The following is a 25846-nucleotide window of genomic DNA, read 5'->3' on the forward strand; positions in this document are numbered from 1 at the left end:
GATTCACTCAGTGTCCGTCTAACTGAAACAACTGGTTCATTTAAAATACTGATGTCTAATCTTCGTGTTCGGTGCTACCGGTGGTATCAGGTCTTTAAGAGATAATGGAGCTTCACCCTCACATACTTTAAAAGTGAGGCGGAGGATTTTAAATTCTAGTCTGGGTTTAAGAGGAAATAAGAGCAACGCTGCTTATCATACAGTCTAAAAGCTCCTTTCTATTTTTCATTGCGACACTTTTTTGAATCCATTTGCCCAGATTTTAAACCCGTCCAGTGCAACTCGTTTCTCACCTCCCATTCCGAGTCCATGTGATGAGCATCGACCACCACAGTCTGAGAGGAGAAGCCGTAGTTGTCTCCTTAATGAACGAGCCACCGTTCATCAAGGTTCCTTTTCTTTTTCGGTTTGTCATAGAGTCAGGGTTCATTGAGTTCATGCAGATGTTAATGTTGAAGTTGAAATGTACCACTTTAAAATAATGTTTTAAGGTTAAGTTGAATTGTTAATGTACATGTCACAGGAGCAGAGACATTCTGGATCAGAGGAACAGCAGGAATGGATCCAATAATTCACCACACACAACAAATCTCAGCATATCTGCTCAGCTGCACTCTGTCACACTAAAATCAAACACCTGTCATTTCTTTATTTTTCAGTCCTTCGGACCTGGTCAGTGTGTGTTGGCTGACCTGACTCCTGTGTCCCTGGATCAACTGGATCCTCTCAGCGATAAACTGGAGAGTTGGAGAGATTTGTCAGCTCGACACCTGACAGTTTCTATTTCTGCCCGTCACGTTCATCGACACTTATTGTAAGAGCAGTAAAGTCCAAAGTACTTACCTCTGCCGGACTCCACAGTACCAGCCGGCAGAGTCAGAGCCAGAGCAGCGAGCAGCATGTTGGATCAAAACGTGGTTTGGTTTAGAGGAAGTCTTCTGGAGTCCTTAACGCTCCCCATCTGTGTTGATCCCCTGGCAGCCTGCACCTGTTATTTCCTCACTGCTCACAGTAAACACAACAGGTTTCATCACAGCAGGAACCAGAACGGCTGCTGAGAGCTGGATGAACTGTGTTTTCAAAGAGGAGTTGGATTTCAATTACTGCTTCAACTTATTTCCTACATTGCCCAGAATGTATTTCTCTAACGTGTTCAGCCCAATTAGTAACAAGATGTGCAAGACGGATCTGATCAGACCTGTTATATAACTAATAAAACCCCAGTTCAATCCCTGACTGAAGTAAAAGTATGAATATTATCATTAACATGTTTTATCACTGAACAGACTAAATGCTGCTTTAAGCTTTTTGCTGTATTTTACTACCGGAGTCGTTCATTTAACTACTTCATGTAGAATTTGACCCAGCACCAGCTGTCCCGACAGATTTAGAGTGCTGTTTAGTAACTCAGTGTTTAGTCTTTATTAAACTGATGCTTTGGGTTGTGTCCTCAGGATCCTGCTCAGGCAGCAAGACTTATGGAAATAAGAGAGTCTCTGTCGTACAGGTAAACGATGACGTCTGTGACGTGAGTGAAAGGAGAAGTCAGAGCAGTGGTGACGGCAGTCGACCTCACTGGAACCATCTTGCAGTCAATAAATCAAATGACATGTACTAATTAAGTATTACTAGTATTAATACTATAACTATTACTATTATATTAATGTATGAGCTAGTTCCGTGTCTTTATTGATGACTGGATGCAACTATTGATGCATCCAGTCATCAATAGTTTTATTTATACTGTGTCAAATGAGGCACTTTAAGACCTAAACGATGAGACCAGCAAAACCACTGTGCAAGGAAACACAAAGGAGGCAGTTAGATTAAGAATACAAACAAATCTGACCTTTGGCCTGTGCCAGTCTCATTCCACAAAGATTCAATTCATTAGAACTGTGTTGTTTTTAGACTCGACAGTGATCAAGACTATCTGCACGGTGTGGGGGGAAGATCGCCGGTCGCGGGTAGGGGTCCTCACCACTGTGGATAAAACTCTACAAAATGTATTTACCAGCTTTATTACCTTGTAGATTCTGAATAATAATACAAAATACAACCAAAAAGCCGACATGTGTCGACTTTAGTGCTGATACTGCTCAGCTCCATCTTCTCCAACAGTGAAGTATTGCTGCTCCTGAACGTATTCGTGAATGTTCTTTTACTTTTGGTACTTTGATCCATGAATAAACTTTTAGTTCAATAAAAGTCTGGATCAGTAACATTGCTGCAGCTGAGTTCCCTCAGCCGGGCAGGATGTGGTCGTGGTGCATGAAGACGTCCTGGCTGCCGAACAGACTGGAGCTGCTGGAGCTGACGCCCCCGACCACGGCCAGGTAGGAGTGATGGAGGATCGGCAGCTGCACGGACAGACGCCGCTGCACGCTGAGAGGAACCACAGACAGAAACAGTCACTCAAAGATTTTACCATGTGATGAATTTAGTGACAGCACAGAGAACGTAACGGATCCTTTAGCTGCTGTCAAAGCTGAAATCTAAGGCTCTAATCTGGGTTTAAAACGGGTGCTCTGCTTTGAATTGAGCTGCACTTGATGAAATCTGCTTCACTTCTACTGCTCCACAGTTAAAAACTGTTTTCCCAGCATGGGAGTCAGAGTACGATGATATCCACTAAAAAATATCAAATATGAATCTGTCCAATGCTTCTGGGGTGAACAGAGCTTATTGACGAGTTTTTACACCTCACACAACATTTGATTTTTCCCCTCAGATTTCTTTTCTGTGTTAACTAGAAATAATAATTCAATAGAGAGAAAAGCTGCTGCTGATGTTACTGGTTTGATCTGGACTCACAGCTCAGGACAGTTGATGTGGTCTAGACTTGAAGGTTTCCTCTCCGACGTTGCTGAAGAAACAAAAAGAAAAGGAAAGTTACAGCGTTGACAGCTAAAGTTTCCACATTCAAGCAGCTCTGACACAGAAACTAGGGTTAGTTTAGACTTTAGTTTTTTATTTCGCTCACCGCTTGTTCTCATCACATCGAGCATCTCAGACTCGGACAGCTCTGAAAGTTGCATGGTGACGGTTTCTATCTCTACATCCAGCTGCAGAGAAGACGACAAACAACACTACAAATGAAAAAACCTTCGATCTACATTTACAGACTCAAAGTTGGAGCTCCCACACGACACGGTGCAGCATGATGTTGGTGTTCTGTGGGTTCTGGCAGCAGTTCTTCTGTCAGATGTTTGTCCAGTGAGCGTTGTGGGAAATGATCTTGATGCGTTATATATACATATGTTGGTTTGTGCTTTGACTAAACAGACGAGCTGTTCTCTGTCGTCTCCATCTTGTCACTAACCCTGCCTGCCTCTGCTCCACTGATCTACTAACCTGTCCTCATTTCATGCACTGTGTATTTAAACTGCTTCACTTTCCCGTTTTCCAGATGTTGTCTCTGTTTGTTCTACCAGCAGCTGTTGCCTAATCCTCCAACACTGAGTAAACTGTCCCTGCTGCAGCTCATCGTTCTGTTCAAGTTCAACTTTATTTAGACAGATCGAGTGAGAATGTGTCTCGTCTATTATAATACACGAGGAGCACCTGTTCAGCCTGGAACCCGATTCTAACGTTTCTCTGTCCTCACCTGTGCCGTCTGACTCTTCAGCTGCTGGTTTAACCTGCTCAGTTCGTCTTCAGCACTCTGGAGCTCTGACGGCTGCTCCGGCTGCTCAACGCCACCACGACACAAGTAGAAAACCTGGACGAACAATTTAAAAAAGTAACGCGAACTTGTTAGTAACAGGTTCACAGATCGTGAAGGTGGAGCAGAGAGCGACTCACGCACCGTTGGCCCAAACATCCAGCTCAGGATGAAGGTGTTGCAGCAGAGGATGAAGACGCTGATCACACAGAAGTGAACAGGACGATTGTTGGACGTCAGCAGAGACCCCGACACCCCCATCACAGAGAACAGCGTCACAGCAAACATGCTCAGAGTCAGGTGTTTACTGCGGACAGCAGGGTGATCTACCTGTGCACGCCTGATGTTCCAGGACAGGAAACAACCAAAACCCTGCAGAAAAACCTCATTTCATTTATTACAGCCAAACAGTACAAAACTCAAAAGGAGAGTTTAGAAGCATCTCTTTGAAATTTTACATTTTACAGTGTGAAGACAAATCTCCCCGGCTGCAGGAGAGAACTGGTAACACATCATCACATTAATCAGTCAGTAAATAATGAATTAACAAACCACAATGTGTTATTGTGTGAACAGCAGCACTGACCAGCAGAGGTGCTTTGTACCCGAAGACAGCAGAGAGCCACTGCTCCATGTTGATGCTGCTGCAGCGTTCAGAGTACGGCCGGACAGTCGTGTCCTGATCCGCGGGGTCCCTCTGGGGAAACAACAGGTTACTGATGATTACACCATCCAGGTTCCAGAACAGGATCACGAGTTGTTAGTGTCTCACATTCAGCCTCAGCGGAACCTATGGTGGCTTCAGATCATCCTGGTTCTTCTTACCTCTAAGCTGTGGTGCACAACCACCCGTCTGAGGGGGTCCAGGACTTGCCAGGTTGTTAAAACAAACACCTCCAACAGGAGCATCACGAGCAGAACACATCTGTCCTGCGACTGGAAATGACAGAGACAAACAAAATCCCACATCTTAATTTGGTGTCCACTGAGTCCCCCCCCCACTCCCTTCAGTGACAGTGACACTTCACTCAGCGCCTGAATCCAGGACATGACTTCAGACTGTGGTTTGTTGATTTACCTTCTGCCGGATGGAGTAAACCCTCCAGGTTTTGGCAAACAGCACAGAGAAGCTCAAAGTGTGTCCGACTGACAGAGTCCACAGATGAACCTGCAGGAACCAAACGTGGAACATGACAGAACAGTTCAGGAAGTGGAGCCGAGAACGTTAGTGAAGTGATGAGGGGAGTCGCTCCAAACCGGATCAGGAGGACTCGACCGTGGTCCGATGTGGAGCGACACGAGTGACACAGGAACCAGCTTCACTCACTAAGGGATTATTGTGGTTTTCTGTCTACAGCAGGTACACAGCAGTAGTACTACAGCTACATGAAGTAATACTAGTACAACCACTTACAGGTATGAGAACTACGTTTTATTCAGCTGGTTGAACTCACGGAGCAGAAAATCTCAAACATCCGGTCAGACACCGAGGCTCCGTCCAGACCAGAGACCAGGACCGAGGAGGAGGAGAGCAGGACGCCCAGCAGGAGCAGCTCATCCTGGGATCTACTGCTCGACCTCAGCAGCCTGGAGGTCGAGAGAGCAGGGGGAAGAGAGAGACACGTGTATGTAAGTGCATTACTCTTACTGACATACAAAAATACGTGTGTGCGTGTATATATATATAGACTCTCTCTCTCTCTCTCTATATATATATTTATATATACACAGTACTGTGCAAGTCTTAGGCACCATTACATTTGTCTTTGGTTTAACATTGCTATTATAACTATAAACCTATTTATATTGTAGTCACTTGATTAGAATACAGCTGGTGAAATATGTGATAAACAACACAAACATGTTTGTTTTAACATTATGTGACAAATAATAAGTAGAACCTCTGTAGAGGAATCTGGAAAGGTCAAGGACAAAAACAGAAGTAGAAGATCTGATGAGAAGTTTCTTCTTTGAGAGATCAGAAGTCCAAGGACCTGGTTCAGCTTCATGTGGATTCAAGTTGGTTCTTCTGCAGCCTGAAGAAGCTGAAATGTTTTTTGTGGAAAGACAAAAACCAAGAAACCACTTTTTGTGTTCATAAAAGAACACATCAAATGGTGCCTAAGACTTTTGCACAGTACTGTACATATTTATAGAATTTCGATACCTTCACCAGAACCCCCTTCTAACCCTAAAACCTGCTCTGAACCCTTCTCATTGTGAGGACCGGCTAAAATGTCACGCTGGTCCTCACAGTGACAGGATGTGTTCCGAAGCTGTACCGGTGTTTGCGGCTCGTGATACTGAAGCAGAGGACGAGCAGAGTGACGGCGATGGTGACAGCTGCAGCTGATGAAACTACGACGTACAGGTGGAGGCTGACATGACGGTGCTGCAGGAGGACCAGGACCTGGTCTCTGGCTGGTCTCTGTCCTGCAACAAAAACCAGAAGACAACAGTGTAAACCAGTTTGATATGACGGATTATATTTATTAGATATAGACGACAGTCATTAAATGCAAATCTTACACTGGAGCAGTTTAATGTTCCATTAAATCACCAACACTGAGTTTTTCTTGAATCAAAGAAAAGCAGCAATTTAACTTCTGACCTTTGAACTTCAGCAGGTCCTTCATCAGTCGGAGCTGCTGGGAGCTGGTGCTGAACTCACCGACCAACACACTGCTGCTGCCTGCGGATACACACAGTACAGTACAATGTAGTACAGTACAATGTAGTACAGTACAATGTAGTACAGTACAGTACAATGTAGTACAGTACAATATAGTACAGTACAGTACAATGTAGTACAGTACAATGTAGTACAGTACAATATAGTACAGTACAGTACAATGTAGTACAGTACAATATAGTACAGTACAGTACAATGTAGTACAGTACAGTACAATGTAGTACAGTACAATGTAGTACAGTACAGTACAATGTAGTACAGTACAATGTAGTACAGTACAATATAGTACAGTACAGTACAATGTAGTACAGTACAATGTAGTACAGTACAATATAGTACAGTACAGTACAATGTAGTACAGTACAATATAGTACAGTACAGTACAATGTAGTACAGTACAGTACAATGTAGTACAGTACAATGTAGTACAGTACAATGTAGTACAGTACAATATAGTACAGTACAATGTAGTACAGTACAATATAGTACAGTACAGTACAATGTAGTACAGTACAATGTAGTACAGTACAATGTAGTACAGTACAATATAGTACAGTACAGTACAATGTAGTACAGTACAATGTAGTACAGTACAGTACAATGTAGTACAGTACAATGTAGTACAGTACAGTACAATATAGTACAGTACAGTACAATGTAGTACAGTACAATGTAGTACAGTACAGTACAATGTAGTACAGTACAATGTAGTACAGTACAATATAGTACAGTACAGTACAATGTAGTACAGTACAGTACAATGTAGTACAGTACAGTACAATGTAGTACAGTACAATGTAGTACAGTACAATGTAGTACAGTACAGTACAGTACAATGTAGTAAAGTACAGTACAGTACAATATAGTACAGTACAGTACAATGTAGTACAGTACAGTACAGTACAATGTAGTACAGTACAGTACAGTACAATGTAGTAAAGTACAGTACAGCACAATACAGTACAGTACAATGTAGTACAGTACAGTACAATGTAGTACAGTACAGTACAATGTAGTACAGTACAGTACAGTACAATATAGTACAGTACAATATAGTACAGTACAGTACAATGTAGTACAGTACAGTACAGTACAATGTAGTAAAGTACAGTACAGCACAATACAGTACAGTACAATGTAGTACAGTACAGTACAGTACAATGTAGTAAAGTACAGTACAGCACAATACAGTACAGTACAATGTAGTACAGTACAGCACAGTACAATATAGTACAGTACAGTACAGTATAGTACAGGTACATAATACTGTGAATATCTGAATATGAATCATTCGTCACCTTGAATCTGAATCAAGTCGATCGACGTCATTCTCTCACCGTTACGAAAGAAAACTGGACCCTGAAAACCACAAAACAACCACTAAAGTACTACAGTACCAGTACAGCACTAATTGTTCAACTACTACAAGTACTAGAGGACCAGTATAAGACAAAGTCAAATATACTGCAGTAATTCAAGCATTTACATGTGTGTTTCATGTGTGTTTCATGTGTGTTTCAGGTGTGTTTCATGTGTGTTTCATGTGTGTTTCAGGTGTGTTTCAGGTGTGTTTCATGTGTGTTTCATGTGTGTTTCATGTGTGTTTCATGTGTGTTTCATGTGTGTTTCAGGTGTGTTTCATGTGTGTTTCATGTGTGTTTCATGTGTGTTTCAGGTGTGTTTCATGTGTGTTTCAGGTGTGTTTCAGGTGTGTTTCATGTGTGTTTCATGTGTGTTTCAGGTGTGTTTCAGGTGTGTTTCATGTGTGTTTCATGTGTGTTTCATGTGTGTTTCAGGTGTGTTTCATGTGTGTTTCAGGTGTGTTTCAGGTGTGTTTCATGTGTGTTCATGTGTGTTTCAGGTGTGTTTCAGGTGTGTTTCATGTGTGTTTCATGTGTGTTTCATGTGTGTTTCAGGTGTGTTTCATGTGTGTTTCATGTGTGTTTCATGTGTGTTTCATGTGTGTTTCAGGTGTGTTTCATGTGTGTTTCATGTGTGTTTCATTTGTGTTTCATGTGTGTTTCAGGTGTGTTTCAGGTGTGTTTCATTTGTGTTTCAGGTGTGTTTCAGGTGTGTTTCATTTGTGTTTCATGTGTGTTTCAGGTGTGTTACAGGTGTGTTTCATGTGTGTTACAGGTGTGTTTCAGGTGTGTTTCATTTGTGTTTCAGGTGTGTTTCAGGTGTGTTTCATTTGTGTTTCATGTGTGTTTCAGGTGTGTTTCAGGTGTGTTTCAGGTGTGTTTCATGTGTGTTTCAGGTGTGTTTCATGTGTGTTTCATGTGTGTTTCAGGTGTGTTACAGGTGTGTTTCAGGTGTGTTACAGGTGTGTTTCAGGTGTGTTTCAGGTGTATGTTACAGGTGTGTTTCAGGTGTGTTTCAGGTGTATGTTACAGGTGTGTTACAGGTGTGTTTCAGGTGTATGTTACAGGTGTGTTACAGGTGTGTTTCAGGTGTATGTTACAGGTGTGTTACAGGTGTGTTTCAGGTGTGTTTCAGGTGTATATTTCAGGTGTGTTTCAGGTGTGTTTCAGGTGTATGTTACAGGTGTGTTTCAGGTGTATATTACAGGTGTGTTTCAGGTGTATGTTACAGGTGTGTTTCAGGTGTGTTACAGGTGTGTTTCAGGTGTATATTTCAGGTGTGTTTCAGGTGTGTTTCAGGTGTATGTTACAGGTGTGTTTCAGGTGTATATTACATGTGTGTTTCAGGTGTGTTTCAGGTGTATGTTACAGGTGTGTTTCAGGTGTATGTTACATGTGTGTTTCAGGTGTGTTTCAGGTGTATGTTACAGGTGTGTTTCAGGTGTGTTACAGGTGTGTTTCAGGTGTATATTTCAGGTGTGTTTCAGGTGTATGTTACAGGTGTGTTTCAGGTGTGTTTCATGTGTGTTTCATGTGTGTTTCAGGTGTGTTTCGTGTGTTTCAGGTGTGTTTCAGGTGTATGTTACAGGTGTGTTACAGGTGTGTTTCATGTGTGTTTCAGGTGTGTTTCAGGTGTATGTTACAGGTGTGTTTCAGGTGTGTTTCATGTGTGTTTCATGTGTGTTTCAGGTGTGTTTCGTGTGTTTCATGTGTGTTTCAGGTGTATGTTACAGGTGTGTTTCAGGTGTGTTTCAGGTGTGTTTCATGTGTGTTTCAGGTGTGTTTCAGGTGTATGTTACAGGTGTGTTTCAGGTGTGTTACAGGTGTGTTTCAGGTGTATATTTCAGGTGTGTTTCAGGTGTGTTTCAGGTGTATGTTACAGGTGTGTTTCAGGTGTGTTTCAGGTGTATGTTACAGGTGTGTTACAGGTGTGTTTCAGGTGTATGTTACAGGTGTGTTACAGGTGTGTTTCAGGTGTGTTTCAGGTGTATATTTCAGGTGTGTTTCAGGTGTGTTTCAGGTGTATGTTACAGGTGTGTTTCAGGTGTATATTACATGTGTGTTTCAGGTGTGTTTCAGGTGTATGTTACATGTGTGTTTCAGGTGTGTTTCAGGTGTATGTTACTGGTGTGTTACAGGTGTGTTACAGGTGTGTTTCAGGTGTATATTTCAGGTGTGTTTCAGGTGTGTTACAGGTGTATGTTACAGGTGTGTTTCAGGTGTATATTTCAGGTGTGTTTCAGGTGTATGTTACAGGTGTGTTTCAGGTGTGTTACAGGTGTGTTTCAGGTGTGTTTCAGGTGTGTTTCATGTGTGTTTCAGGTGTGTTTCAGGTGTGTTTCAGGTGTGTTTCATGTGTGTTTCAGGTGTGTTTCATGTGTGTTTCATGTGTGTTTCATGTGTGTTTCAGGTGTATGTTACAGGTGTGTTTCATGTGTGTTTCAGGTGTGTGTTACAGGTGTGTTTCAGGTGTGTTTCATGTGTGTTTCATGTGTGTTTCAGGTGTGTTTCGTGTGTTTCAGGTGTGTTTCAGGTGTATGTTACAGGTGTGTTACAGGTGTGTTTCATGTGTGTTTCAGGTGTGTTTCAGGTGTATGTTACAGGTGTGTTTCAGGTGTGTTTCATGTGTGTTTCATGTGTGTTTCAGGTGTGTTTCGTGTGTTTCATGTGTGTTTCAGGTGTATGTTACAGGTGTGTTTCAGGTGTGTTTCAGGTGTGTTTCATGTGTGTTTCAGGTGTGTTTCAGGTGTATGTTACAGGTGTGTTTCAGGTGTGTTACAGGTGTGTTTCAGGTGTATATTTCAGGTGTGTTTCAGGTGTGTTTCAGGTGTATGTTACAGGTGTGTTTCAGGTGTGTTTCAGGTGTATGTTACAGGTGTGTTTCAGGTGTGTTTCAGGTGTATGTTACAGGTGTGTTTCAGGTGTGTTACAGGTGTGTTACAGGTGTGTTTCAGGTGTATATTTCAGGTGTGTTTCAGGTGTGTTTCAGGTGTATGTTACAGGTGTGTTTCAGGTGTATATTACATGTGTGTTTCAGGTGTGTTTCAGGTGTATGTTACATGTGTGTTTCAGGTGTGTTTCAGGTGTATGTTACAGGTGTGTTACAGGTGTGTTACAGGTGTGTTTCAGGTGTATATTTCAGGTGTGTTTCAGGTGTGTTTCAGGTGTATGTTACAGGTGTGTTTCAGGTGTATATTTCAGGTGTGTTTCAGGTGTATGTTACAGGTGTGTTTCAGGTGTGTTACAGGTGTGTTTCAGGTGTGTTTCAGGTGTGTTACAGGTGTGTTTCAGGTGTATATTTCAGGTGTGTTTCAGGTGTGTTTCAGGTGTATGTTACAGGTGTGTTATCGTTCTCACAGTGACTCCTTCAAACTGCGTGCTCTTCACTGCCTCCAGCAGCGTCCTCTGAACTTCGTCCTCGCTGACGGTCACATTCCTCTGGACGCTGTATTTCTCTCTGAGTTTCACCACCTCCATCACCTGAGTCAGAGCTTTGGCAGCGAGCCACACGGCGTCGTAGGTGAAGGGGTGGGGCTGAATGGGGCTGACCTCTGACCCCTTCTGGATCAGCTGTCTGAGGTTCTTAGTCTGCAGAGACACAGCAGGTCACTCCTAAAAACAGAGCTAAGTACATTACACTTTACTTCAGGAGTAGGGCAGTAAAAAGTCTGTAGTTTAATAAATGAGCTCAGACTGTTGAGGGACATGTTCTGACCCGTCCAGAGACTCCCGGTGAGTTCATGTTGCTGATCTGTCTGAACTGAAGCCTGATGGAGCCGTCTGCAGCCATCAGCAGACTGTCGGCTGTGCAGCCGGACGCCTTCCACCCCAGCCTCCATCCAGCTGTTCCTCCATTGACAACGATCCACTGGTACTGAGCTCCAAACGTGTTCAGTGAGTACGCCTGAAGGTCACAGAGAAAACACATCACAGCTGCTTCACTGCTGAATACACACGGTTTATAAAACCACAGAACAAACAGCAACTTCACAGAACCTTTAACTTGCTTCCTGTAGTCTGAGGAGAAGATGTACATGAATGATATTAAAGTGGCCTGTATCTAAATCTCTGTGTGATGTTAGCTCGAGATGGTTTTATCTGGAGATCATCAGAACCTACAACATCTTTGCTACGCATTCGACGGAACTTATGTTCTGAATGTAACAAGTAAGAAAATATAAAGACTGTAATGAAAACAACCTCTTTGGTGTGATCTCTGCACCTGGAGAGATGTATTCCTATATAATGCACTCACACAGCAGAAAACCTCCGACGCTGACTCTTCTTCAAACTGTGCGATGATGATCCGTACGTCATGTTCCTGCATTTAAAAAAAAAGAAAGTTTACCTTGAGTTCACAGACTAGTTTACAGTATGGTCCTGCCCCGTTTTCACCTTCAGCTTCTTCAGGCTGCTGCAGGCGTCATCGGAGACACTTTCTGTAGAAACAACCTGAACATCAGCCTTCAGCAGCTGCCTCATAAGGTCCTTCTTCATCTGGAGAAACACAGACAATCTGAAGTGATGCTACAGAAGAGAGGAATCATCTTTTATCACGACCGTCACTGAAAGGTCTCAGCCTCACCTCGGAGTATCTGGGTCCCCCCTGTGTGACGACACCCACTCTGGCCCACTTGTAGCGCTGCAGCAGCTTCACTGTGGCCTGGTTCAGAGCTCGGTCTGACGGCATCGTGCTGAACAGGTTGCCATACCACTTCCTGTTGGAAAGGCTCGGGGACATGGCAGCAAAAGACACCTGCAACATCAGAAGACGTGTGATACAGAACTGGATGTTTAACACCCGACCCTGGGAAATTCACGATTGGTCCAGTAATTTCGAAGCTCAACCGGTGGTCACAAAGAGCCCTTTTATCACAAAGGTAATCACGAGTGGATTCCTGAACAGGCCACGGGACCAGGGCCCCAAGAGGTCTCTATATGAAGCAGACTAAAGATGTGAAACCATCACAAAGAGATGAAACATCATACCTGCACCAGGCTGAGAGCAGGCAGAGAGCGGGCGATGAGCGTCGTCACAGGTGGACACACCCCTCCGAACAGCAGCAGGTATCTGGGCCCCGCCCACATGGCGTCAAACAGGGCTTTGAGTGATTTAGCAGGATCACACTGCAAAACAGGACGGAAACATCAAATATGAACATGACAGCGGCGGTGAGCTGCCCTGTAACCTAAATCTACAGGTATACAGTTTACTTATGTATTTCCACTCCTGTCAACATTAAACGTTTAATTAGTTTTTTACACGATAAGATAGAAAACACTGTTCCTGCACAGTTGACCCCCCCCCACTCAAATACAGGTTTACATCACTGACAGCAGAGTGAATTTAACTGGAGGAAACTTTAAAAGTATTTTGTACGTATGACATCAGATTATTTGTAGATGGTGCCGACCACTCTAGTGGAGATTACACTGATACAGGTGGATGAATACGACATTACTGTAGCATCAACTGTTAGAAAGACTTCACGTGATCTAAGAGAAAAGATGTTTATTCGTTTAACTGTCACAGATACAGTCACTCAGGTATTAATTAGCTAGAGCCTGTTTAATTCCATTCAAATACACAGTTAACTTATAATGAACAGACCGTTTGTAGAATTGTCTCCATTTCTACAGACATTTGACCTAAACATGATCAGACCTCAAAACTAGACCAAAGAAACAAACAAACAAACAAACAAACAAGACTAAAGATTCGACTTTATTTATTCAGTGTGGAAAATAATCCACTTCTCCGTGACATTTCTTCTTCTTCTTTAGTTTCCCATTGTCTTGACAGTGGAGGGAGATAAGGGAAGTAAAACTAGGAAAGAACGAGAGGGTCTCCAGCCAGACTTGAACCAGGGACGATGACGTAGTGTGCACACCGACATTACTTTGATGATGCATGATCCACTTTCTGTTGAGCTGAAGTTCATGGATTGATTCTGAACTCAGTTTCCTAGACATTACCCTGGGGTGCAAGATCAGATTTGATAATGATTTGATTGTCTCAGGATTTCACCTGAGACAAAGAGCTGAAGGAGGCTCTCAATCAGAGACAGAGACCAGTTAACATTCTCTGCCACCCCTACCTGAGAGTCCAGCAGCTGGAGCTGGATCTCATAGCTCCCCAGTGGTGGTGGCTGTTTCTTCAGGTCCTGCAGAGCCAGCATGATGGCCGGAATCACAGCGGCCGTCAGGTTCTCCCTCCCTGACCCGGAGCTGACCGGCATCATCCACAGCACAGGCAGAGGGTGGTGGATCTGACCTAGCACCGGCCCGGCTCCCAGCCAGCAGAGAAACAGCAGTAGCAGCCTGAACACCTCCACCTGCCTGCAATGCTCCATCTCTGAATCAACTGCACACACTTATCCTCCCCGATGGTCCTGCAGAGAAACTCTAATCCTCTTGTGCTGTAAGCAGCTGAGAGGCGACTGAGGAGATAATAGGATCATCCCCAGCACAAGATGCCACCACATGCTCCTGCACAGACTGCCCCTGTTTCAAGGTGCCGTCACCACAGGAACCGCACATTTACTTCACGAAAGAAAAGGACTTCATAAAACCACCTGTGTGTTACTGAATCCTCCTGAGAAGTGATAAAACAGCAGGTAGGTCAATGAATTTGTCAGTCAGTAAATCAATGAGCCATCTGCTCTGATAATCAAATGTTCCACATTCTCCTTTGTTCTCAGACGAATCTTACGGTACTTTAAGTTAAAGACAGTGTTCTGGGGGTTTTGGACAAAAAACAGACACCTTAGACTTTTCATCAAACAATTAGTCGACTTCTTGAGGACAGGAGGTATCCACAAATGACAAATGACAAAAAAAGGGCTGAAGAGAGACAAGTGTTCAGGTTTCAACAGGGAACGCAGCATTTTGAGAATTCTGACCTCCTGTGACCTCTTTAATGTCCCGACCTCCAGGTTGGGAAACACTGCAACACAAGTTTAACACCAACGTGCATTTTGACGTTCTGATATTTGACCGAATGGTTCCGTGTCGAGTGAAACACGTGACTGGTTCAAACCAGACGACTGCTTTGTAGATTTATTAAACACAATACACAAGCGTGATATCACATAGCAGTTTGTTTCTGTCGTACTGGACCGGAAGCAAGAGCTGAAAGAGGCTCTAGTTAATATGCTGGTGAAAGACTCCCAGCCTTTTTCTATTGTGGATGATCAGGGCTTCAAAGAGTTTGTGGGAAAGCCAGACTGATGCTACAAACATGGAAGCCACTGCCAGAAATGTACCTATAAGGCACATAAACTAAATTTTGTGGTGAATCTACATCAGCTTCATGTACAAAATGCCCCCTCCACAGGTTTGTTTCTCTGTCTTTCAGCCTTTAACCTTTTAGGTTGTTAGCAAAGAAACTGGCACAGTCCAAAAACAGTGACTCTGTCTCATGTGTATAATCACTCCCTACCATCCTGTTCGCCTCCTCCCAACAACTACACTAATCACTGCATCATTCACACAAACCCGAGTTACACTCATCACATTATTAAGACATTGTTGTGCTGTCTCTCATTTCACCACCAGACGTCACTGAAACAAAGCTTTGAATGAAGAACATTGAAGAAGTGGTCGACTTGACGGCAGCGGTGGAGGAAACACGAGTTCAGGATCAGTAAACAGAAACCTGGTTTCATCAGGGACATTTCTTCTGGAGAACACCGACTTGACTGATGCTGTGTTAACACACAATCTGGTCTCTAATCAGCTTTTTACAGGAGCAACATGCCCTGTAAAAGTCTTCATACGCCAGGAAGCAGCATCTGTCACTGTGAAGTTCAAGTCTGGGAGCCACGAATGTGACTCCTGATCTGCTGCATGTACAGGGAGAGAGACCAGGTTCCTACAGCGCTTGGAAAGCCACATCACTCACATTTATCCAGGTGTTGCCGAGAGAGGTGGTTATTTTACATTATATTGACAGAAAAACAGACAATATGTCCCTTAAAAACACAAACAACTCTTTTTTACTTTGTCAGGTCATTTGAGAAACTTCACTGTCGACTACGTCGATCAGGAAGCTTCTATTTGACTTCTCTTTGTTTTGTACGGTGGGAACTTGGGCATAAAACATCTTTAATAAGTCGTTTATACTCAGTTAAAAATAGAAACTCTTTCAGAACCTTAGGCACAAACAGAATCTGTTTATACAAACTGCAAAGTGGTATTTCTGGCACATTACAGATGGAAACACTGCTTTTAGCACATTAGCTCTCACGGGAAGCTGATTTATTCATGTGCATAAACATTAAATGTCATTTGTTAAGTTATTTAAATTTCCACAAACATTCGTCATGTGCCGTCAGCTTTCTGTACATCATTGGCTGCTTTCTCAAAAACTCAGTTTACTTAATGATGAAAACTGTGTGAGCTGGTTAAAATCTCCTCAACGAGCTGAGATGTTTTTATCAGTGTTTTAAGTCCAGAATGAACCATCAAGCCTAAATGACCTTAATAAGAGTGGCTTCTATAAGCCTGCACGAAGCCGCTTCCAAAAGCAACAATAATGATGACGATGGTGACTGTAACACTCAGAACAACCAGTACAAACTTAGTACAAAAAAATTTAAGTAGAAGAGTAAATGTAGATTTTCTTTCTGCAGCACATTTAAGTATCTTTCTGGTGATTTTTATAGAAATAAACTGAGACCAATTGAAAACTTCTAACAGAACCTGGTTAGACCACCGCTCCTGAACTCTGACAGTTTGCTTTAAGCTCCTTCACAGCATTTATTTCCAAACAGTCAGTTCTGTCCTTTAGTCGATTCTCTGGACAGTCCAGTCTGGCGGGTGGGTCCTTTCCCTCTGCCGCCGCCGCCGCCGCCGCCGCTGCCGCCTCCTCCTCCTCCTCCTCCTCCTCTTCTCTTTCTATGTCCTGCTCTCTGTCCTGTCAACCCTCCACCCTCCTCTTTTACAGCGGACTGAGCCCACAGGGTGTTGTAGCGGCCCGGTGCCTGGTACCCAGGCTGGCTGGAGTCCAGCAGCTCTCTAGAGAGGAGGATCCAGATGGCAGGCACGTTCCTGTTGACTGTCAGACTGTCGAGGCCGGCGCCTGGCTCCAGGGGCTCCCACACCTCCACCACAGTGCTGTACAGCAGCCTGGTGAGCTGGTGGAGCGTCTTCACACGCCGCTTCACGATCTCTGCACAGGTGATGGCTTTGGATACACCCTTACCGCTCGCTGTGAAGACGATCTGTCTGCAGAGAGGTCGACCCGATTCCTGTTGTCCCTCCACAACCATGCTTCGTTCCTCAGATGGGGGTGGTGGCTCTTCCTCTGCTGCACGAGGTTTGACCTCCAGGCGGCTCAAAGCGTAGCGCAACAGGTTACGGATCTTGCTGCCATCTTTAACGCGGATCTCCGGTGTGTCGAGGGGAAGTCCTGGGAATGGACAGACAGATGGCTGCTCCACTGTCCGAGCTTTACTGTAGTTCTCCATCTGCACACAGAAAGATGTTACTGATGTGGAGGACGGGCACATTATTAATTACATTTTTTCTAATAAACACTGAAACATCTGAATGACAGTAATAATTAGCAGCACTTGTGTTTTCTTTTTGCACATCTATTCAATTCTATTCAATTTTATTTGTATGGCGCCAATTTACAGCAGAAGCACTTTACAGTTTAAGGTTTAAGACCTTACAGAGTATAATTGTATAAAAAATGATAGAGAAAACCCAACAATCCCATTTGAGCAAGCTTTAGGCAACAGTGGAGAGGAAAAACTCCCTTTAAAGGAAGAAACCTCCAGCAGAACCAGGCTCATAGTGGGCGGCCATCTGCCTCGACCGGTTGGGGTGAAAGAGGCGAGAAAAGAGGAGAGAGAAAAGAACAGCAGGCAACATAAACAACAACAAGCAGCATAAACACTGGACAGATCAACTGGACTCTGGAGATGTACAGATCCAAGGAGGAGGATACCTGCAGAATGGTACAGAGAGAGGGAGACAGAGAGGAGGAAACACAACTACAGGAGAGAGAAGACACAAAGTTAATGACATGAAATGGTAGAATTTGAATGGATAGAGGAGAAAGGAGAGAGGAGAGGAGCTCAGTGTATCAGTAGAGTTCCCCCAGCAGAATAACCTATATCGCATCTCGGTTTCTAAGGTGTATATTCAAAAAAATCTCAGCCAAACTGAGTCAGACAACACATAAGACACCTGGCTGTCGGGCTGCACTGACAGTGAACTCAAGACATCATGTTTTGGACTTGCTGCTGAGCAAGGTTTACACTTTGTGTGCAATTATGTTTTCAGAATAGAAAGTTAGAACTTGGTGTGGACCCATGCAGCGGCTCTCTGTCCAGTGTGGGAACCAGTCGGCTACAGAAAGCTGCAGCTTCAATCAAAGCTTGACCCACAAGGTGAAGGACAAATCATGTCCTTCGTGTTTTTCGCTGCAGGAGTCCTCACTGTGTAGGTCTGTATTTAGATCCTAAATGACGACATTATAACAAGGTGAGCCGTCCATTAACAGTAACAGAGAATTAATTACCTGGACGAGATAAATCTTTGTGGGTTTACATCGGTTCTTTCGTGTATCTGTGTATTAGACCTCCACAACATGCACACCAAACTCCATACGAATGCTGTGAAAAATGTTCCATGCGTGTTGCAAACTAACTGAATCTGAATGAGCATTTTGACAATCAGCTAAACTAACCTAAGCTGGTAACCATCACTGCTTGAATGTATGTATGCCGAACTGCAAATATTTAACAATGTTCTGACACTGAGTGCAGATTCACCTGTCACAAAATATGAAATCTACTAAATTACAAACGGAGATTAGCATCGTTACAAACTTTTAGCTATTCCACAAATGTTAGACCGATTAATGAGTGAGACAATAAACGTTAATATAACAAGTAGCTGAACTAGTCTAACGGAGGCTTCGTGCAGTTGATCTGATATTTGATAAAACGGAGAGAAAACTTTACGGAGTTCGTCATTTGCTGTCACAGCAAGCTCAGCTAGCTAACATTACAGACTTACAGCCTCAAGGAAAATCGCTGAATGCAGAATCACGGGTCTCGATGCATTTTTTAATTTCAACATCATAACATTCATTAAAGCAGGTTCCATAAAGTACAAATGTGTAATCTTACCTAATGTTTTTTCGGCTACACGACTCTCCACATGTTTACTTCACCTGCGATACGTTACGTTGCCGTACAACGAGAAGAACTGTCGCGAACTGCCGTGCGTTTCTGTAGTTCTTTAAAGTTTGGATCGAAAAGGTTTAGTTTGTGGTTCGTGTTCCATAAACTCGGCGGTTGTAACTAGATAAATCAGATAAAATAGATAATATGTTTTATTTCGAACTGAATCTTTAGCGTAGCTATTAATTCCCACAGATTCCAGAGTATTGAGATTTAAACTAGCAAACACAGTAACTTTAACACAACATTCAGAACATGTGAGTGGGAGGAAACCAGATACACATGGGATGGTTGTGGTTGTAGCAGCTTGATTAGTGTTTTACTAAGAGTTTTATTTCTTATTCTGAACTGAGCTGGACTAAAGTGCAGTTTTCCGTTTGCTAACGTAGCTAGTGAGACGCGGCGAGTGTTCACTTCCCTCACTGACCACAGGGGGCAGCAGTGAAGCCTGCGCTGACAAAATGGCGTCGAGGAAGGAGAACAGGTGAGATTTGAGCTTTAATGAAGTTTAAACTGTGTTTTTCATCCTTCAACATGAAGATTAGAGTCTGTTTCCAACCTGTTCCACATGTGCATCTAATCTATAATCTCCTTAAGTTGAAATGATCAACTTCAGAAACCTGATTTCAACATTTCTATGTTTAATTCTCTTTACTCTCCAAGCATTTAGTTAGTGACAATAAAAAAACAAGTGTTGGAGCTACACACCAGAAAAACTATTATAGAAATATTATATTATATAAAATATATACCTCATATATGTCAACTCATGTCACATTGTAAGTTGCACGCTTTGAAAGGTGAAACATTTGTAGTAATTAATAAAAACTAAAGACAAGATTTTGTGCTACTGTAGAGACTTGGTGTGGTTTGCAGTTCACTTACAGCACAACAGTGACCCCAAGTATAAAAGGCAGAGAACAAGATAAAAAGATGATGAATAATGGTTAGACGCTGACGTAGCTGGAGGTCTCCGGGGGTTCTGTACATTTGCAGCCACCACTTCAGCCTTTATGACTCCATCAGCTGGCTGCATGTGAGGGTGGTGTTCATGGTCCCAGTTTGTTCAGTATTCTGGATATTAGTGCAGGTCAGATGGATATTGTCAGTACTGTAGTTTTCTCCTGTCCCTGGAAGTTCAACAGAGGTAGTTCTGCCTCCAATAAACAATATGTATATTATGTGAATAATTTACACGATGCATGTACATAAAGATACAAGAATACATCTGTTAATCAAGGATAATACTCAGTAAATATACTAATACTAATAAAGATAATTGGAGCTAAAATTAATCTAAACGCATAAAGTGATGTGACAAGAATTAATCACAGCTTCTAAATGTCAGTGTTGGACAGAACATAATTATTGTTATGAGTAAAACTGTAGCTAAAGCTAAAGTGTTTGCTACGGGTGGGACTAAAGTCAAAGGGTCTTAAATTCTAAATGGGTCTTTCTCTGGAAGGGGAAATATACACAATAAACTTGACAAATCTGGTTCAGATCAAGCTATCATTACGTTTGGCCAATTCGTTGACAGATTGCATAATGGACATAAAGAACAAACCAGCAGTTCTCTCCAAAAAAGATTAGAGTGCTGTATTTTTAACGGAGTGGGCCAAACGGAAAAAGAAAACAGTATTATGTAAAATGGCTGTTGCCAGAACACACAGACAGTTTTTTCTTCTTTCAATCTGCAGCTTATTAGCTGATCTACTCCACACTGAGAGTGAGAAAATTCAGAGGAACATAAAGTTAGAACAGACGGTTTCAAACTGCTACCCTCTCGTTTACGAGTTCATTAACAAATCACTGGTAACTTTCCATTACTTTCATTGCATTTTGTATGGTAGACTTCCATTGGTACTAACTCATACCTCAGAAACATGCCCTGCAACCACAGGTGGATCAATATCACATCACCTTCTTTAGCATCATCATGGAGTTAATCCTGTCTTGATGAGACTGTTTGTATTTATTGTTTGTTCAGTAGAATAATGACCTTCTTATCCTATAGACTACATTTTACGCACTTACACTACAGTTTTACACATTTTCACCACAGTTTAACCCTTCACATGCTTTTCAGGAAGTCTGTATCCTCTGTTTCATCTGACAAAATGTTGCTGGGTCTTTTTTTCAGGACATAGCAACTCCATCGTGCACCATACTGGGCAACTAGCAATTCATGGCACTGTTGTGTCTTAATAAGTGGTATGTAGTGACAAGACAGAGATTCAAAAGCTATGATGAAGTAGTTGTGTATGTGGTTCAGACATTTATAATTAATCTCTCCATGAGTCATATTAATTTGATCCTTTGATTTCATCTTGTGCCTTTATCAGGTCATATATTTTAATAGTGGCCGCTTAGTCAGAATCAGAATCAGAAACATTTTATTGCCAGGTGCGATAAAGGGCATTTTACAGCACTAGGAATTTGTCCTGATGTTACGTGCAGACATAAGAGAATAGAAGAAAAAAGAAAAGAGGGACATACAGAGTCAGAAGGCACAATAATAATTATGAGAAAAATATTGTTGTGGCTGTGAAAATTAGTATGAGCATAATATTAATGTAGATATGTATATGAACATAAATATGAATAGTTGTAGTCAGTTGGGTGGATTGTGCAGAAGTTATCTGGGGGTAATTGAGGAACTGTTCAGCAGGCTGACAGCAGCAGGGAAGAAACTGTTCTTGTGGCGTGAGGTCCTGGTTCTGATGGACCGGAGTCTCTTGCCAGAGGGGAGAGGCTGAAATAGTGCATGGCCGGGGTGAGAGGGATCAGCTGCAATCCTGGATGCACGTCTCTGGGTCCTGAAGACGTACAGGTCCCGGAGTGATGGGAGGCTGCAGCCAATCACCTTCTAGGCAGAGCGTATGATTCTTTGCAGCCTGGCCTTGTCCCTGGCAGTGGCTGCAGCAAACCAGACTGTGATGGAGGAGGTGAGGATGGATTCGATGATGGCAGTGTAGAAGTTGGTCAACATCTGCTTTGGGAGGTTGTACTTCTTCAGCTGCTGCAAGAAGTACAGCATCTGCTGAGCCTTCTTGGTGAGGGAGCTGATGTTCTGCTCCCACTTGAGCTCCTGGGTGATCGTGGTGCCCAGGAAACGGAATGACTCAACAGAGGTGACTAGGGTGTTACAGAGGGTGACAGGGGGGAGGGGGGCTGGGTCTCTTCTGAAATCCACTATCATCTCCACTGTATTGAGAGCGTTGAGCTCCAGGTTGTTCAAGCTGCACCATGACACCAGACAGTCAATCTCACTTCTGTAGGCTGACTCGTCTCCATCAGAGATGAGGCCAATGAGGGTGGTGTCGTCTGCGAACTTTAGGAGTTTGACGGACTGGTGTCCAGATGTGCAGTTGTTTGTGTACAGGGAGAAAAACAGAGGAGAGAGGACGCAGCCTTGGGGGGATCCAGTACTGATGGTCCGGGAGTCCGAGACATGCTTCCCCAGCCTCACGAACTGCCGTCTGTCTGTCAGGAAGTCTGTAATCCACCTGCACAGTGAGTCCGGCACGTTCAGCTGAGAGAGCTTGTCTTGGAGCAGAGATGGAACAATAGTGTTGAAGGCAGAGCTGAAGTCCACAAACAGTATCCTGGCATAGGATCCTGGGGAGTCCAGGTGCTGGAGGAGGAAGTGGAGAGCCATGTTTACAGCATCATCTACTGATCTATTGGCCCTGTAGGCGAACTGCAAGGGGTCCAGCAGGGGGGCTGTAATGTCCTTGAGGTGGGACAAGACAAGACGCTCAAAAGACTTCATGACCACAGAAGTCAGGGCAACGGGTCTGTAGTCACTGAGTCCTGTGGTTTTTGTCTTTTTAGCAATAGGGGTTATGGCTGAGGTTTTAAAACAGACTGGCACATGGCAGATCTCCAATGAGGTGTCATTGGGGATAGGGATGGCACAATAAGCACCGCTGATGGTGGTGTAGCAGTGGTCCAGTACATTCTCTTCTCTGGTTGGGCACTTAATAAACTGTTTGAATTTGGGGAGGTTGTGGGAGAGATTACCTTTGTTAAAGTCACGTAAGACAATAACCGAGGCGTCCGGGTTTGTCCGTTCCACATTCAGAATTGCACTGGCATTCGGTGGGATGTAAACACCGACAAGAATGAATGAAGAGAACTCACGGGCCGAATAGCCTATCATGAATAGAAACTTGGGTGACATTTATTTTCAGGGCACCAGGTGTTTGGTCTGAACACCTGTGACAACTGTGTGGATGAAGTTCCAGCATTCTAATTTGCAGCTGATGGTTGAAATAAACAGTCACAACAATGGTGTGGGGCAGATAGTATGGTCTCAGTTCGACCAGCAGCAGCTCAATGACTACTGCAGAAGCAGTCTGCACACTAATATGATGTATGATGTATGATTTCCTATTTTATCATCTGCAGTTAACAAAGACAGTGCATTATATGAATCTGTATTTCTAAGGATTTGGCCCCTCATTCATGAAATATCTACTGTAAATCAGTAATCAGACACTTCTCCATATTGTGCACTCCAGTATGACTCCACCACCCACCATGACCTTATTAATATGTTAGTAAAACCTATAGTGATATTACAGAAACTGAGAAAATATACCTGCTCTAGTCTGTATTGCATTTCATCAAATTGTACAGGTGTACCCAGTAATGTGGCCAGTAAGTGTTTATTTTTGTTGTGTATTGAGTGTCTTTCTGTTCAGATGAATTCAAGTCCATCTCATCAAAGCCTGATCTGAATTTCAACTTGTAACTGCAGGTTGTCTATGTCAATAACGCTGCCAGTGAAAACTGTCTTCTTAACCTGTAAAATGATATAGATTAATAAGTAAATCACTGTTCGATTCAGGTTTGATAGATAACTCTGATACAAACATCATGTCAACATGTCAGCCAATAGATCTTAATAACTTGCTTTGTGTTAAGTTCTGCTAGTCTCTTACATAATTTCTACAGCTGCTGATAATTTCTCTGTTGCCGTAGTGGATTCTCACCAGTTTGCATCTCTGCATAGCTATGGTTTTATTTTTTCCAAGTCCTCAACCAGTCTCGCATGACTGTATCACAGATTTTTTGCTGCTGGCTCAGATTTTTGGATCCAGCTTGTGTTTCTGCAGAATTTCCATGGAACTAGCAGACACCCCCCTCCCCAACCCTTCCTGCTGTGGGTATATGCAGCTACTTCCCACAGTGCATTTGTTTTCTTCAGAACATCAGAATCTCCTTGAACATGTCTCCTGTGGCCAAGCCTAATCCTTTTTTAATCCTCCACTCTCACACACGACACACAACTGATTATTATTAATGCAGAAAATCACCCATTTACAACTAACTTAGTAAGTGAAGTATAAACAGCTGATGCAAACCAGTTGTAAATTTGAATAAAGTTGAGTTAAAATATATTTAATTGAAACCTTTAGGGACAGAAACAGCTGCCTTGATCAATTCCTCAGAAATGATGTGTCCAAAGCCAAAGGATTTTTTGTCATCTGGCTTTTCTGCAGAATAAGATGGAAGAAGGAGGCATTGGAGGTCCACCAGTTCACTCCCTTCCCCCTCCTACTCGTCCTCTTACTCCTCCTCTTCATCATCTCCAAAAACAATCCCCACAGTTCCTGACTGTGTTACTCCTGTGTTTGTGTGCAGAGGAATCTGATGCAGCAGCAGATCTGTAAGTGACTTTGAATGCCTCTTGACTCTCATGTTAAAGAAAATGTTACAGAGCTGCGGGTTTCGATAGTTTAGTGTCTAATTTTATCAGACCTGCCTTAAACTCTGCAGAGTGACTTGTGCTAAACTGCCTGGCAGGTATTTAGATTTTTTACTGGTGCACGTTTGGACCTATATCTACTATTTCGTATATTGGTTAATAGACTTGTGAGTGATGATATGTTAACCTTCACATGATACGTGTGTCTACCATCACATTTTGCCTTCGTGAATACAGTTAATACAGTCATTGTGAAGACAGTCTAATGTAAGACATGCCTTTATTATCTCCTGATGAATTAGGTGTAATAGGTTGATGTGGGTAGATCTTATTGGGTATTTCAAGACTCTGTGTGTGTGTGTGTGTGTGGGTGTGTGTGTGTGTGTGTGTGTGTGTGTGTGTGTGGTGACATGACCCTTCCAAGTGCAGTGTTGGGATTTTAACTTCTGTTTCACTAAACCTAACAGCTTTACAGACCAATATCACCTTTTATCAATATTTATTTATTTAAATGCCTGGCAGGAAACAGTTTTGTCTGTGTATATATTGTAGTGTATGAGACACTTTTCCAGAAGAGTTAGATGTAGAGGAGAAGTAAGATTACTCTGCAGATCTGCTGCACGTCTGTGGATTTTATCTAACCAGGCTTCTTAAGTGCAGGTAAAGTTGTTCAGCGGTTATCTAAGAAACCGGGATTCTCTTGTTAACCTGATTGCTTGTGCATGTGTATGCAGCCATTAACAAAATTAATGAGTCAAACTGATCCTGATCCTTAAGTAATGGTGCAGAACAGTCATCCACTGCTTTGTGATAAATAGTTTGACTGTAGCCAGTCCAGCTACAGTACGAAGAAAGCACAGAAAAACGGTTCTGTAGTTGAAAGTGGAGGGTTGATTGTTAAAAACAAAAAAATGTGGAAATGTTTTTGGTAACTTATAACACAGCTTTACCTCTATCAAAGACATTATGCAGCATATGTGTGAAATATTGCATCATCTACAATAAAATATGGATTTTTTTTCTTCAACAAAACAGTTTTAATGCATTTATATTAAATTTGTTCCCAAACATTAGTAGACAAAAATATATCTGGTATCAATTGGCTTCACTAAGTTTCAGTGCCGGCTCTGAATAGTTATCAGGACATAAAGCTGTTTCCAATATAAAACAGTCTGGAATAACTTCATTCTTCTCCGGATGTAAAAGTCAGTAATT

At 42.7% G+C, this 25846-nt stretch overlaps 2 protein-coding genes and 1 pseudogene across 2 annotated transcripts in view; 1 reads left to right on the forward strand and 2 right to left on the reverse strand.

Annotated features, from left to right (window-relative positions):
* Window positions 1-2088: 2088 nt before the first annotated feature.
* On the reverse strand, window positions 2089-14074 carry LOC113170543 (annotated as a pseudogene).
* Window positions 14075-14577: 503 nt separating this feature from the next.
* rpp25l (ribonuclease P/MRP 25 subunit-like) lies at window positions 14578-18998 on the reverse strand. The gene is made up of 2 exons (XM_026372666.1): window positions 18862-18998; window positions 14578-17187 (listed from the first exon to the last, which is right to left on the reverse strand). The coding sequence occupies exon 2, from the start codon at window positions 17185-17187 to the stop codon at window positions 16492-16494; it is 696 nt and encodes a 231-aa protein (XP_026228451.1). The 5' UTR covers window positions 18862-18998; the 3' UTR covers window positions 14578-16491.
* Window positions 18999-19335: 337 nt separating this feature from the next.
* LOC113169891 (collagen alpha-6(VI) chain-like) overlaps window positions 19336-25846 on the forward strand; it is a 36210-nt gene continuing 29699 nt past the window's right edge. Inside the window, exons 1-2 of the mRNA XM_026371663.1 lie at window positions 19336-19399; window positions 24426-24592. The gene's annotated coding sequence lies outside the window, so the exon portion shown is untranslated. The remainder of the gene's footprint in view (window positions 19400-24425; window positions 24593-25846) is intronic.

This window comes from Anabas testudineus, chromosome 16, assembly GCF_900324465.2.
Source record: "Anabas testudineus chromosome 16, fAnaTes1.2, whole genome shotgun sequence".
NCBI classification, from domain to species: domain Eukaryota; kingdom Metazoa; phylum Chordata; class Actinopteri; order Anabantiformes; family Anabantidae; genus Anabas; species Anabas testudineus.